Source organism: Gymnodraco acuticeps, unplaced genomic scaffold (assembly GCF_902827175.1).
Source record: "Gymnodraco acuticeps unplaced genomic scaffold, fGymAcu1.1, whole genome shotgun sequence".
In the NCBI taxonomy this organism is placed as follows: domain Eukaryota; kingdom Metazoa; phylum Chordata; class Actinopteri; order Perciformes; family Bathydraconidae; genus Gymnodraco; species Gymnodraco acuticeps.
This window is the reverse complement of record NW_022991461.1, coordinates 443940-459810: the sequence shown is the minus strand read 5'-3', so window position 1 is coordinate 459810 and position 15871 is coordinate 443940. Positions and strand designations below refer to the sequence as shown.

General features: G+C 41.5%; 1 protein-coding gene across 1 annotated transcript in view; it reads left to right on the top strand.

Annotated features, from left to right (window-relative positions):
* The first annotated feature begins 944 nt into the window (after positions 1–944).
* aldh1a3 (aldehyde dehydrogenase 1 family, member A3) overlaps positions 945–15871 on the top strand; it is a 64419-nt gene continuing 49492 nt past the window's right edge. The window contains exons 1-4 of the mRNA XM_034196612.1: positions 945–1050; positions 1180–1284; positions 1740–1880; positions 5287–5416. Coding sequence (XP_034052503.1) covers positions 958–1050; positions 1180–1284; positions 1740–1880; positions 5287–5416 — 469 coding nt within the window. The 5' untranslated portion in view covers positions 945–957. The remainder of the gene's footprint in view (positions 1051–1179; positions 1285–1739; positions 1881–5286; positions 5417–15871) is intronic.

Sequence of the window (15871 nt, the reverse complement as noted above, 5' to 3'; positions counted from 1 at the left end):
AAAAGGCCCAAACAAATGCTCTTTTTTCTACACTTGATACAATGTAACAAAGAAAACCATATGAACTCAAAAGAAGACTTTTTGATGGTCAAACTTAGAACATTCATGGTGGCTGTGTTGATCTCTCACATGCTGTTAAACCTTGTTCAGCTATAGTGCAGGTTGCTGCTTATTTGCATGGGTCTTGGCCCATGCTTTGCATTTCGCATTGTTTCCTGGCTTAACCTGCCAAGTACTACCCCCCCCCCCCCCCCTCACACTGTCCCTTTGAGTCTCTCTCTCTCATCATGAAGTGTTAGAAAGTGAGAAATGAGCCTGCGAAAGCCTGTTGTCCTAATTAAACTTTGACGTAACTTTGACACATGAAGTGATGAAGGCGAAACAATAGCAGACTGTGTATGAGTGCAAGCCCGGAGCAGGCAAGCAGCTTTGTCCTCAAGAACAAAAGCATGTGTTTGCATGTGTTCAAATCCATTCAGCTTCACCAGGCCCAGGTGCAAAGACCTACAACTTATAGAGCTTTGATGAGCAGCCTGCAGTCGCTCCACAGAACCAGACAGAGCCGCTGTGCTGTTATGTCAATGTGCAGCAGAATGAACTCAGTCTTGCTACTTTCACTGCCTGGACTGAAAGACGAGTGGGACCTTTTACCTCTGGTTTTCCTTGTACTCTTTGAAAGGTACCCCACAGACAGCTTGTGAATGCTTGCTCATCTTACCAGTTAAAATACAAAAGAAAATGCACTACATGTATTTCCCGTGTCATGAGTCATGACTGGACATTTTAAGTAGGTATGTAACAGCAGGTGCATGGAAGAGTGTCCCATGGCTGTAAGAGTAGAACCCCCTCATGTGTGAGCTGAGGGCGGAGCTGCTGTATGAGGAGGGAGGACCTCCACAGTCCTATAAGAGCCAGTGGATGGGCTCGCATTGCAGTAGACTGGACTGCTGAGCCAGAATGGCACAGAATGGAACCCCAGAGAACGGAGTGGCTGAAGATATCCCAGCTTTACCTGCCCCTGTCACAGCTCAGGAGATCAGACACACTAAGGTAAGGTGGGGGGTTCACCTGATTCAGACATGGCTAAGAACTTTTACTTTATATTTTGATGATGATAGTTATATTTAGGTGCCTGTGAAGCACACACCAAAGCCTGTGCACACTCTTCTCCTCCCACAGATCTTTATCGGCAATGAATGGCTCTCATCTAGCAGTGGAAGGACTTTTCCAACTTTCAACCCGGCGACAGGTGTCAAAATATGTGATGTGGAAGAAGCAGACAAGGTAAGAATTTGGCAGGCTGGATTTTATTAATGAAATAAGTTTAGGTTTACATACTGTTACACTGAATTACCAAGAGATTATTATTGTTTGTCTGTTTTTGGCTATTTCAATATCTGTTAACTCTGCATAACCTCAGAACTCAAGCAAGAAGATGAGAATATTTTTATGTTGCTTATTGTATCTTCACTGTATCATTTTATATCTACAAAATAGCTTTGTTACTGCTCGCTACTGGACATTTTGATAAATGGAGGTAACTTGGGAGTTGAAATATTTCAAGACAAAATGTATTATTATTAATCCATTCCGTTTACATGCTTTTAACGTAATAAAATGCAAACGTCAAACATTTCAGAAAGTCACGCACAGCCAGACTTGTGTTACAGCCTTTCTGTGTTGATACGGGGATCTGTGTCCTGACTGTTTCCACTTCATGGTGCCTCATGTCCGCGTAGACAGATGTGGACAAGGCGGTGCAGGCGGCCAAGGCGGCCCAGCAGAGGAGCTCTCCGTGGCGGAGGATGGATGCGTCCAGCCGGGGGAGGCTGCTGCACGCACTGGCTGACCTGATGGAGAGGGACCGGCGGCTGCTGGCGGTGATTAAAATCAAGCCCTCTTTATTCGCCTCACACATGCACATGTACACAGCACACACAGCAGCCTACACAGCTGCTCTTTAGCAACATGCTCCCTTAACATCTAATTGTCTTTAATTTGCATATGATGGACGTATCCAGTTTAAGAAATACAGAATCATTTAGAATTTTCATTTTTAGGACGCACTGCGATTCTGTACTCCTGCTATCCTGTAAATGAAAGATAAAAACGTTTTAAACAGTCTTAATGGATAACATCAAACTACATATTGACTGGTTCCAGAACTTGGAATCAATATTTGATGTCATGATGTATTGAAATTCTGTATGAAATTCAAAAGTCTTGCACTCAAAGTTCCTCTGCAGTAAAGGTACTGTACAGAGCCATTACAAGCAAAGTGTATATTAATATAGTCATTATGCAGCAGAACAGAATGTGTTTATTATAACTGATACATTCACTTTAATTAATTGCTCTAGTGATGGTTAAAAGTATTTTTATACTGATTATTTGCATTTACATGTATCGTATTTTATATTATTTGTTATTTTATAAATCTTATTCGGCTAAAAAAGTATAATATTTATCTCTGAACTGTACTGTACACTAAAAAGTTATGGTTATTGGCCTATAGCATAACACAGAAATACTTTACCAGATTATCGGAACTGTATTTAGTTACTTAAATAACCTTAGTAAATGTATTAAGTTATTCACTACTGCTGATTTTTTCCTTCTAACCTCTCGATTCCACCGGGTCCGTCTGCGTCGCGTAACGGCTGCGCCGCGGTTTTGGTCCGGCGTCATACCCTACCGGGCGCGTTTCAGAAGCATTTCAGAAGCGGAGCGTCTTGCCTGCCGGCTCGCAGTTTTGGTTGATTTGGGCATATTTCCTGGACAGACTACTTTGTACAGACAAAGTTAATAATAATTGTAATAGTCTAGTTATAAACGACGTGAATCATAGATGTGTTGCTGTATTTTAGTGGTTAAAAAAATGCATTCATCATCATAATTATTCTATATATATAATTTACACAGTGCCTGTAAACCGGAGGAGAACGCTGGCATTTCTCCTCCTACTTGAAAGACTGCGGAGGGATAGGGTCTGCAAAATGTGTTTATTTTGGGGATTGAATGGATGCTCTGACCGGTCCACTTCCTGCCTGGCGCTATGCAACGCCTCGCGTCACGTCGGAAATAGACCAGCATCCTATGTTTATCTGAGCCCAACGCCGAGACGCTTCTGGGACACTTCTGAGCCGTAACACTGCGCGTCTGGTGGAATAGCACCCATTGACTAGAGTGGCCGCGATAGCTGTGAACGCCGCGGCGCAGTCGTAACGCGGCCGTAATGCGGCGCAGACGGAGCCGGTGGAATCTAGATACAATTCATAACAATATATCTCAATGAAAGAAGCAAGTGCTTTTCAGAAGCATCTCACTTATGGGGTTTTACTGCATCTGTGCAGTTAGTATGTTGTCTTATTCATATCAGGGATTTGCATACAGTATGTCATATCATGACATCATTACATTGTGACCCCGCCCCAGACTATTTTCTTCTCTTAGTAATGATTCCTGGATGTTACTCTCCCTTTCTTTCAGATACTGTTGGGAATGAATGTTACTGTGCCTGTTCACTCTGTAGAGCTGCCAGCTTGCATTAAGTCTCACATCTGTAAATGAAGCCTTACAGATGTGAGTGAAGAAATAATACCAGATTGCATGTGACTGCTAATTGCAAACATGCTCTGTAATGGCAGTTAGCAGGGTATGGCTGAACTAAATTCCCAGCTCTGTTTTGGGGAAACAAAGAACAGAGTTTTTAAGGTTCGGTCAAGTAGCACAGTGATTTCATTATCTGCTAGCTGCAGAGCCCAAGTTCTCATTACATTACATATCATTTAGCTGACTATCAATAAGTGCAAAGACCTGCAGATGCAAATATATTCACTTCAAGCAAGATCATACCATAGTAAGAGCTGGTGAGTCAGTTACAAGGCCTAAATGAACTAAAAAGTGCTTCGGTCTTTTTGTGTCTTTTTTTCCAAGTTTTTTTCAGCAATAACTCAATTGCCAAGGTACAGTCGAAATATTCATTTGACCAGTGGCGAGCCGTGACTTTTATACCTAAGCCCTCTGACCCCCACCCCTTCCCTCGAAAAAAAAATAGTTATTACGTCACAGCGTATACTTCAGCGGAATATCAAAACAAAACAATGACGCATCGATCACAGCGACCCTCTACCACACACAACAACACCTGTATATAACCCAATTTGTGTTCTTTGAAATTGAAAAGGATATTGCATTGTGTTTGTTACTTTCGTTATGTCTTAAGTGTAATTTGGTATGCTTTTATTTTGAAGGCGAGTTTAGGCTGTTGACAGGAAGTTGTTGTTGCTATGGAAACAAGAAAAGCTTCACAGCGGGCAGAACTTGTCATAAAGTCAGCGATAATAAAACCCACCCATTTAGAGGGAAGATATGATTGGTCAATTGTACTGTCATTTGACATTACTCTCTCGTTCAGTTACTATAGCTGGGCCCTCTGTGAATTTACAGTAGGACCACCAATCAGCTCCTCTCTTCACAGTAACTCGCAGAGACGGCTAAAGGAGCTTCTTTCATTTAACCCTTCACATTCCAACAGAAACTGAATAGGCAGATTCGAAGGATTTATTTCTTTGGAAATGTTATTTTAAATTCAATTAGATCAAGTTATTTTGGTAGAACTAATGAAAAATATAACTAAAAAAATATTTTAAAAACAAATATTCAAAAATATATATATTTTTTTAATGTTTTTTACTATTATTTTGTAGAATATCTTAGGCCCTCAGAGAGGGCCTCGAGGGCCCTGACGGCTCACCACTGCCTTTTAGAATAAAATAACTCCAGCATACTTGCAGATACACAATAACATTATTCCCATCTGACACATTCAAACATACAAATAGGAATGCAAAATATATTATTTGTATTAATGTATGTGGAAGCAACATATGTATACTATACGTTATACATCACTAACGTATTGTACAGCAGAAATAAAACCAAGCTTTGCAAGAGGAGGCCTGGAAGCTACAGGGAATTACCAACACTTCAAAATGAAAGAAAAGCACATGTCTTAGCCTTTTACAGCTTTCCATTTCAGAAAGGTTTCTCCTGACTCTCTAGACCACTTTATTTGAATGTCAGACTGAAATTCACGGAAATGTTATCTTCTGAATAAGTTTGATTAATCAGGATGTTTGTTTCCAACAATATTGAACTCAAAGCTCTATAATTGGGCACCCGTGCATAATTTAAAGTTACAGCCACAGATCACATTTCTTCAGAGTCCAAGAGTTCAGCTAAACATCAACTTGCTAGTGATGCTATTTGGTCCTGACTTTTTAGACTCTGGAGACCCTGGACACAGGGAAGCCCTTCCTGCAGTCATTTTTTGTTGACCTGGACGGCAGTATCAAAACTCTGCGTTACTACGCAGGCTGGGCCGACAAGATCCACGGCAAGAGTCTGCCTGTAGGTGAGTGACCTGACGAAACAAACCATCATGGCCTGTGTGTGTGTGTGTGTGTGTGTGTGTGTGTGTGTGTGTGTGTGTGTGTGTGTGTGTGTGTGTGTGTGTGTGTGTGTGTGTGTGTGTGTGTGTGTGTGTGTGTGTGTGTGTGTGTGTGTGTGTCTTCATAAGATTCAGGCACAGCTCTGATGTGTATGTCATCTGCTTTCACTGTCAATCTGAAAAAGAGCTTTTGTGTAGCAGTTTTGTTCAAAAATGTAAAAGTGATAGTTCTGGTCAGTTAGGGAGTGCCATTGTTTTATTGTGGTACCTGATTTATCAAGGAATTCGTTCAAATATTTCCTTTAATCGTGTATTAATAATTTGCATGCACAACATGTGTCTTTGCTTTTCTTAATGATTGTCATACAAAATAATGCAAAATCAGTATACGTGGATAAATAAATAAGAAAATGAAAAGTGTGAACAATGAGTGTCCAGTGTGCACTATAAACATGAAGCAACTTGTTTATGTCCCTATAGGGATTGATAACCAGTGCATCTTTGGGATTCAAGTTAATTATTCTTGTTCAAATGACTTGTCCGGGCTCAGGATTGCCCTCCGCCCTGGGTGGTATCTCATCTAGCCTCTTAATACTTCCCCTCTTGTCAGATCTTACTTTACTCTCTTCTGCCTGTGCAGGACAGGAGATAGACAAAACACGTTTGCCTTTTCCTCCTGATTAGGTCGCAATAGAGTGGTGAGGGATGCAAAGCATGGCTGCACAAAGGGAAGAGGAAGAGGCCAAGATAGTAATCAGTGAGGTGCAACAGTCTGTGAGGATTAACAATCAGTGTTGGCTCAATGCCTCGCCGATCCAGCGGACATTCAGCCCCTAATCCAGTAGCGTAGGCAGAAATGTACTTTAGGGTGGGCCTGTAAAAAATAGGGTGGGCCAGATTTTTCTTCTGCGCATCAGAAGCTAACAACAATCCCAGCCGGTACCGGTGGCAGATTACTTTTAGAATACTTTTGGAATACTTTCTTTTTCCATAACAGATGGGTATGTTTTGGTGAACAGGAGACACGTATTTTACTGTTTTAATGGCTTATCAAGAGCACAAACACAACATCTTGGTGTCATTCTGGACAGCTCTCTCATCTGCACCCCACATAAAAAACATCACCCGGACTGCATTCTTTGTACTGTCTTAAAACCTTTCCTTGTAATATGTTATGAATTGTAAGGTGTCCTTGGGTGCTTTGAAAGGCGCCCCTAAATAGAATGAATTATCATTATTATTTATTATCTGAAACGATGTAATAACTTAAAAAACTTTTTCCAGTCACTTGCCGCATGCATTCAGCAGCAGCAGGCCATTCACTTTGATTTGATCCCGTTATAAATGTCATCATTTCGACAATAAAGAAATGCTACATAAACGTTATCTTGCACATTTTATCTAACCATCTCCGTTTCTAACTTTCAATATATTTTGAAAGAGATCTCTCTCTCATCTGCGTGCGGGGGCGGGGCCTCACAGGCACGCTGCATCTCTCTCTCGCTCACAGACTTGCTGCAGCGCTGTGCAGTGTGCACACAGTTCTGCCGGTAATGAATATTACATTTTGTGAGGAAACTTTTCCACCAATAATTCCAATAAGTATTCCAAAATGTATTCACTTCATGTTTACGAAAGTAACTGTAATCAGATTACTCGTTTTTCAAATGTAACGCCAGCTGAATACACTTGATTTTTGTATTCTGATTACGTAACGCCGTTACATGTATTCCGTTACAACCCAACCCTGTGTATATCTCTCCGGACTGTCCACCAGCAGATGAAAAACACCCACCTCTCCGCCTCTTCCAAGGGACGAGGGAACCGTGCGGCAGAGTTTTCGTTAACATTTTTTGTTCTTCTGACAGCCCAGCAGCAGGAGAGGTGGGGAGAGGGAGGCGGGGCTATTTAATCGTTATCAGAACATGATCGTATAGATCGCTGCTAGATGAGGGCAATGGGGGCTCTTCTTGGAGTCTGGCTTTTAAAAAAAAAAACAACGTTCATTAGTGAACTTTGAGCCATCATTTATTTTGCAGGCAGCTCTCTGCCTCTCTCAGGTTATTATGGCGCGCGCCGGAACCAACAATCAGTTTTTACCGTAAATGAGTTCGGTTCAGAAGATAAAGCACATACAACATTAATTAAACTCAATATTTGTTCACTTGAATTTCACTTTGAATTCTTGGATATTCTCAATGGGTGAATACTTTTTTTTATTATTAATAATAATTAAAAAAAATAAAAAAAATTTTTTTTAAATAACACCGAAGCTTTCTCAGGGTGGGCCAATGAGTAAACTGGGTGGACCTGGGCCCACCCTGGCCCTATAGTGGCTACGCCACTGCCCTAATCCCCGCTTTGTACTGAGCAAGACAACCAGTGTGACCACGGCCGTGCACACAGCCTAAAGTGTAGCTGTTCTACTGATCAAATGTGCCCTTTAACTCAAATGTATCAAACAGCAAAACTCCACAGATTAAATTAAAAACATGATAGAGTTGGCAGTCAACAAAAAGGTTCAAGACTCCCAAGAGTATGATATTTATTTATCAATATCAGACACGTTTACAAACAATACTTTAACCAGTAAAAACAACAATTTATTATGAATTCATCTACACCAAGAATGCTATTTAAAATGGTATCCAGCGTATAAAAACCGACTAAATGGACTTCCGGTTTACACATGAGGCGATAAGCAGCTAAGAAGAGGAGCTCCCGGCCAAACAAGTTCAAAAAGGAAGAAAACCCCGATAAATGTGATTCGAAGTTGGAAGAATAGGTCATGAGCAAATTATTAAATAAGAAAGGAACGGAGAAAAAGGCGAAAGCCGAAAAACAGCTGGGAGAGATGCAGGTCCAGACGGAACACAGTCAGCCGCTAACGGCTAATGCTAAAGCTAGCAACGACGAGCAACCTAGCTGGGTGTCGGCGCTGCAGACTAGCTTAGATGCCATGCGGGATAAACTCGAGAAAGCCCAGCACAACATGGATGCTAAACTGGATCAAATTGGCAGCCGGATGGAAGACAATCTAAGAGGAGTACGTGAAGAAATGGGACAACTGAGAGAATATATGGACAAACACGGAGAAGATATGAAGCAAGGGCTTGATAGCTTCAGAGAGGAAACAAATAGAAACTTTGAGACCGCTGAGGCGGAGTTGCGGGCCCAAAAGAAGGATATGGAGATCCTAGAAGAGCGTACGGCTGGGGTCGAGGAGTGGAGTACCGACGTCCAGGACAATTATTACGGCCTCTCTTGAACAACAAACCAAGCTCCAAGATAAGCTGTCCGACATAGAAGGGAGGTCGAGAAGAAATAATATACGAATCTGGGGGTTGAAGGAGGGAATAGAGGGAGAATCGGTCTCCGAGTACGTGGACAGGTTAATTCACAAGGAGCTGGGAATGTCGGAGGATATTAAGTTGGAGATTCAAACGGCGCACAGGGCACCTGCCCCAAAACCACAACCAGACAAACCCCCAAGAGCCATTATTGTCAACTTCTTGAGGTCCGAGGTCAAGGAGAACGTCATTAAGATGGCCTGGCGAACGGCGATGGAAGTGAAGGGACGGAGAGTGACATTCGACCACGATTATTCTTCTGAGGTGGCGGTTAAACGTCGGAAATATGCGAGGCTCAAGAGAATTCTCAAAGATAAGGGGATTCGTTTTCAATCTCCAATGGACACACTGAGGGTTTATTGGAACGAAGGAACGATAGTGTATAAGAGTGCTCAGGACGCGGCGAGGGCGATGCCGCAGAGAGGCTGGCAGGTGCCGGACCCGGGAGTAGAGAGACCTACGCTGCTGCAGAGACTGGAGGCAGCGCGCAAGTGGACCAGACTTCGGAGACGAGAGCGGGGAGACAACAACGAGATGGGAGTGAGGGAAGACCGGCACCGTATCGAGGGTGTTGATGAGTAGTCTATGAGGGAACAGGATACGGCGTTGAAAAGACAGAAGGATGAGAGGTGACGGGCCACGGCGATCAGAAAAAGACAGAGCACAGACACAAACAGATTTAACCAAATTACTTATAAATGCTATAGCCTTTTATTTTGTGCCTCGAAAATACCTTTGAAATACTGCAGTGGGTGAGTAAGAAAGATTGTTGTTTGTTTTTATAAAAGGAATCTGTATGGACATGTATGCAGGCTGGGGAATTATTTATCTATAACATTTTACGATTTGATTCGGACTAATTTAAAGAAGTGCTAATTCACTAGAAACATAGAATCACCTCCATCGCCAATACAGAGACCAGGGGTTTAAAGACTATATGAAAAATGTTCACAAAGTTCCGGCCGGGAGCTCCGGAGTTTAAACCACACGCTGGACAATTATAGTGAGCTTGGGAGATCAGCCACAGGAGAGATCTCCGCCACTAGGGGGGGGCCCTCTCACTAGGAGAGGCCTTACCTTCCACCCACCAGCGGGGGAAAGGGGGATATTTTTGAAACCCCCGAAAACCTTGGAAGACCAAGTTCTGATGTTTAATTTGTATTTGTTTGGCTTAGCGGTTGCTGCTACTATATATATTGTGTTTTGTGACATGGAGGGAACGAAAAGATGCTTTGAAGGGAAATATAATGCAACGTAGGGGAATCAAAATGGTGTCGTTAAATGTCAATGGTTTGAACAATCCGATTAAAAGGGGGAAAGTATTAACCAAATTTAGAAAGGAGGAGATGCAGGTTATCTTATTGCAAGAAACTCACCTATCAGTACAAGAACATGAAAAACTGAAAAGGTATGGATATAACAACACATTTTATAGTTCATTTAAGCAAGGTAGGAGAGGGGTGGCTACACTAATTGGGAACTCAGTAAAATTTGAAATAAACAAAGAAATATATGACAGAGAGGGGAGGTATGTGGTGATCAAGGGGAAAATGGAAGGACAAATGGTTACACTAATTAATGTTTATCATAGCTGTGGAAATGGAAGGAATCCTGATTTGCGGGGGGGACTTCAATGTGGTACTAAACTATGATTTAGATACAAGTACAAGGAAGGCTAGGACGCATATTGTCAGATACATGAACATACAACTGAAGGAACTAGGAATCACAGATATATGGAGAGATATACACACACTAGATAGACTACACACACTACTCACACCCACACTCAGTCTATTCTAGGATAGATTACTTTTTTTATATCAAAGGGAGATAAATATAGGGTAGAAGACTGTAGAATAGGTGTTACAGACCTGTCTGACCATAGTGCAATATATCTAACATTGAATCTAAATGGTAGGAGGAAGAACACCGTCTGGAGATTGAATGTGGGTCTATTAAACAATAAGGGGTTAGTGGAAGAAATAAAGAGAGAGATAATCAGATATAAGGAGGAAAATGATAACGGGGAAGTAGACCCAACTATTCTGTGGGATGCACTAAAGGCAGTATTAAGGGGGAAACTAATAGCACAAACGGCACACCTTAAGAGAACCAGACTGGAACTCTATCAAAATTGAACTGGGCAACTAAAAGAATTAGAGAGGCAACATAAAAATACAAATGACCCAGAGACACTTAGGAAGGTTAAGGACATTAGAGGGAAGATAGAAAATATATTATTAATAGAGGTGGAGAAGAAAGCTAGGTTTGTAAAGCAGGCATATTATGAAGGGGGGCCCAAAGCAAATAGATTATTGGCTAGAAAGATAAGGGCACAACAAACATTAAACACTATACATAAGATTAGGAATCCTAAAACCAATGAGTTACTAAGAGAGCCGGAGGACATAGAGAGAGCATTTGAGGATTATTATAGGACACTATACGCACAACCAACTGCAGCAGAGGAAGAGAGTATGAAGGCATTTTTAGAGGGGCTGGACCTACCATCGATAGGAGAAGAACAGAATAGGTTATTGAACTCAGATATTACAGAAAAAGAGATGGGGGACGCAATTAGTAGAATGAAAAATAGCAAGTCACCAGGCAGCGACGGGCTGCCATCCGAATTTTATAAGATATTCAAATCGGAATTAAGCCCCTTACTGTTGGCATCATTTAAATATACTATGAAAGAGAACAAAACTCTCCCGTCATGGAAAGAGGCTATCATTACTACAATTCCCAAGAGAGGCAAGGATAAAGAATGATGTAGTAGCTTTAGACCAATATCCATACTTAATGTAGACTACAAGATGTATACGTCCATAATTTCGAAAAGATTTGAGACATTCATGCCCGACATTATAGATGAGGACCAGACTGGTTTTATTAGAGGGAGACAGACACAAGATAATATAAGGAAAACAATTCATATAGTGGAGGAGGCCCAAAGGAGGGGAGACAGTGCAATTTTAGTGAGTATAGATGCAGAAAAAGCTTTTGATAGTGTGAACTGGGTCTATTTGTATAATGTCTTAGAAAAGTTTGGATTTAATGAAAAGTCAATCAAATGTATAAAATCATTGTATCATGAACCAACAGCTAGAGTGAAAGTGAACGGTAGTCTGACGGATCGGATTAAATTAGAGAGGTCGACAAGACAGGGCTGCTGTCTCTCCTCAACACTTTTTGATATCTTCATCGAAACCATTGGCCCAAGCAATTAGGCAGAACCAGAATATAAAGGGGGTTGAGGCAGGAGGTTTAGAACACAAATTGGGACTATTTGCGGACGACTTGATAGCATACATGGGGCAACCAGACGTGGGCTTCCCGATACTGATGGATTTACTGGAGGAATATGGACAATACTCAGGGTACAAACTAAACGTGACAAAGACACAGATTTTAGCACTAAACTACACACCAACACCAGAGATCAAAGACAAATACAGAATTAGATGGGACATGGATACAATTAAATATTTAGGGGTTAACATCACAAAAGGATTAGACAAATTGTACAATGCAAATTATACGCAGATCAATCAGAATATCAAGAGGGATTTATGTAGGTGGACAATACAGACCTTAGACCTTAGTTCAAGGATTGAAATAGTTAAAATGAATATACTGCCTAGGCTACTGTACCTTTACCAATCACTACCTATATCTATTCCACAAAGTCAATTTATGGAATGGGATAAATGGATTTCAAGGTTTATTTGGGGGGGGAAAAGGCCCAGGATTAGGCTTGCGACACTGCAGCTACCCAAAGGGAGAGGAGGATTGGCAGTGCCGAGTTTCCAGGATTATTATTATGCAGCACAAATCAGAACAGTGGCATGCTGGTGTAATATGGAATACGTAGCTAAATGGAAGGACATCGAAACAAATGGGGAAAACTACCAGATTCAAAAACTACTCGGGGATAAAGAATGATTCAGGACACAGGAAAACGTATTAGACCCAATCACAAAATTCACCTTAAACACTTGGAACACGGTAATAAAGAGATACAAAATAGGAAAACAGACAAAGATTTTGAGATGGATAACAAATGATAATAAATTCCAGCCGGGAAAAGAAGATGCAGGTTTTAAGCGATGGGCCCGAGGGGGCATCACAGCAATATGTAGGATGGTGGAAAAGGGGAAATGCAGAGTTTTCAATATCTAAAAGATAAGTTCGATCTGGAAAGGGGTGACCATTTTAGATACTTACAGGTGAGAGACTATTATATAAAAGAAATAAAAATGGATAAAAACACTAAACAAAATGGGGTAATTAAGGTCATGATTGAAGCATATGAAGGGAAGAAAGGCAGGGTGATTTCAGCTCTATATCAAGCTCTGTTGGAGAGTAGGGGGAATTAATATATAAATTCTATATATAAAAGAAAAGTGGGAGAAAGAACTCGGGATTGATATGACAGAGGAAGAATGGTATAATGTATGTAGAGTGCATGCATTCAACTACTGGGTCAAGGGTATGGATGGAATTTGGGTGGAAAAACATAATCAGATAATTCATAACCCCAAAGATAAAAGGGAGGTATGCCCCGGAACAGAACGCATGTTAGAGGCAATGCGGCGAGGTGGGGGCAGACCACACACACATTTTTTTTAAATGCCAAAAGATGAAGGGATACTGGGAGGAAGTGTGGGGAGTATTGAAGGGGATATTAGGCTATGAGGTTCCTAAGACCGGCCTGATGTTATCAGGGCTCGACATTAAGGACTGCCCGATGGCCCGGGGCCATCTAGTATTTAGCTCGGGCAATGAAGCCTCACCTGCTGGTTGCCCGATCGGGCAATCTATTATGCCAGTATCATGCAGCTCGCGGATCCAGTAATGAGAGACCCGACAGTAAAACTAAACTTATCTATAACTAGTTTAGGTAGTTTGAGAGGTAATTAAAATAGCTACGTGTGATATTCTAACCTGAAGTGTGTGTTTTGTCCGCTCACCTTTGCATATGATCATGCAGAGCTGCGTGTCGACTCGTCAGCAGCAGCTGATCTCTCTCTCCCGTCAGATTAGACTTCACTGGCGTTTATGTCCATATCGATCAGATCCAGCTAGTTCTAGCTAATGATATGACTACCTGCTTATTAAAAGACACCTAAACAATAAGTGTCGCTATGCAACCGGGTGAGGCCACAAAGTATAGCGCAGCATTATGCATTTGTTTACATGCCCACCGGAACCCCGAGGCATTACCAACAGATCAACGCACAATCAACCCATACAGGACATCTCTTTCTCCACATTAAGTGTTAGACATTAGAATTGACTATTCTTGTCTGTCACATACTCTTCTTGTCTGTCACATAAGTGGCGCAACTGAAGCGGTATTGCGCTAAAGGGAAATTATTTTGACCGAAGATATTTAGATTTGCCGGCTAACGGGAACTCTGACGTCGCCATTTTGTGTGCTTCGCGGATGCGCTCGGCTCCTCTCGACTGCTGCTCGGGTCTGCTCGGTCAGCTTCCAGATGAGGAGGCATTCGTTCGACCAATTTAGATAACATTACAAACATTTTTAACAGGGGCCATAATAGTGTAAATAATGTTTGTTTTGGCAGTTATAACTGAATGTAATGTTTTCTACTTTTTTTACATCTGGGAAGGCATTTTCCTTCATCAGATGGAAAGTGTCTTGACCAACAACTTAAGTATTTCTTAAAGCTATGCAGGGCATGCAAGCGAGCAAACACAAACAAGAACAAACAAACAAGTGAAATTAAAAATAAAATTGAAATTGTATAATATTGTGGTGGTTCATCTTATAATTCAGTCTAGAGAATGCACCAGACAGCATCTAAGACCTGCAACAATCTAAATGTTCTAGGGGGAGGCCCCCCAAACCCTTCGTGCGTCATTTTGTCCGCGCGCATTTTTCAGGGCAATCTCTATTGGGCTCAGGGCCATCTGTAAATTAGCTTAGATGGCCCACAGGGCCATCTCCCAAAATCCTTAATGTCATGCACTGGTTATACTTGGGGAATCTGGCGCAGGAAAACACACAGGGTGGGGACAGATACCTGATTAAGGTGCTGCTGGCTGCCAGCAAGAAAACAATTACCAGAGCATGGTACAAAGCAGATCCACCTACAAAGGAGCAATGGCTGGGAGTAGTACAGGAAATATTTGATATGGAGAGATTCACACACATATTGAGGATCCAGGAAGGGAAATTTGAATCCAAATGGGAAAAATGGGTTGAATATAAAAGAAAAATGAACGACACCACAAATTGAGAGTTGGAACCAGACCATGATGTTACATTAAAATAGGATAGAAAGCTTCCATGTCACTGTTTGCTTGTTTTTATTATTATTTGTATTTTCTTTTTTCTTCTTCAATGGGTCTCTAATTCAAGTGTATACTGAACTATATGTGGTTTTGCAGTGTGAGAAAAAGTTTTTAGAGAGTACTTGTCCATGGACAAGTGAGTTTGGAAATGTACTTGTCCGAATACATTTTTCACTTGTCCATATCTATACTTTGTGCATGCATTGCTGCACCTATTTTAAATATGATTACATATCAACATAAAGCACACAAGAATCTAGGTTACTGTAGGAAACATTTTATTGTTTATTTGTTCATATTGTTCACAGTGTCTGGTTTCTGAACTTCTACCATCAAGGCACATCAAATGAATGACAGATATAAAATAATAAGATAAAACAACTAAGTACTAACAATATAATGTTTTCTCCTCTGTGGGACTAGTAGACATGCTAGCAGAAAGGTATGGCTTCAGGCTCAGGGTGGTTGTTCACTGCAGCTGTCTCCCGAACTGTGGGGCAGCACTCCAGTGGTTCTCCTCACACCGAGCTATGGGGCAACAGGCACAGGTAAGTTGCTGTTCACTGCAGCAGGCTTTGGGGCAGCTTTGACATACCTCTTGGTCTTAGCAGATGTTTTCCATTTCTGGATGGCTGGCTCTGGGTCAAACTCTGCCACTGTGGTGGTGATGTGGCTGACCCTCATGAGTGACCCCAGAGTTTCATTGGTCATCTGGGATTTTCTGGATGTTTTTATGAGGTTCATG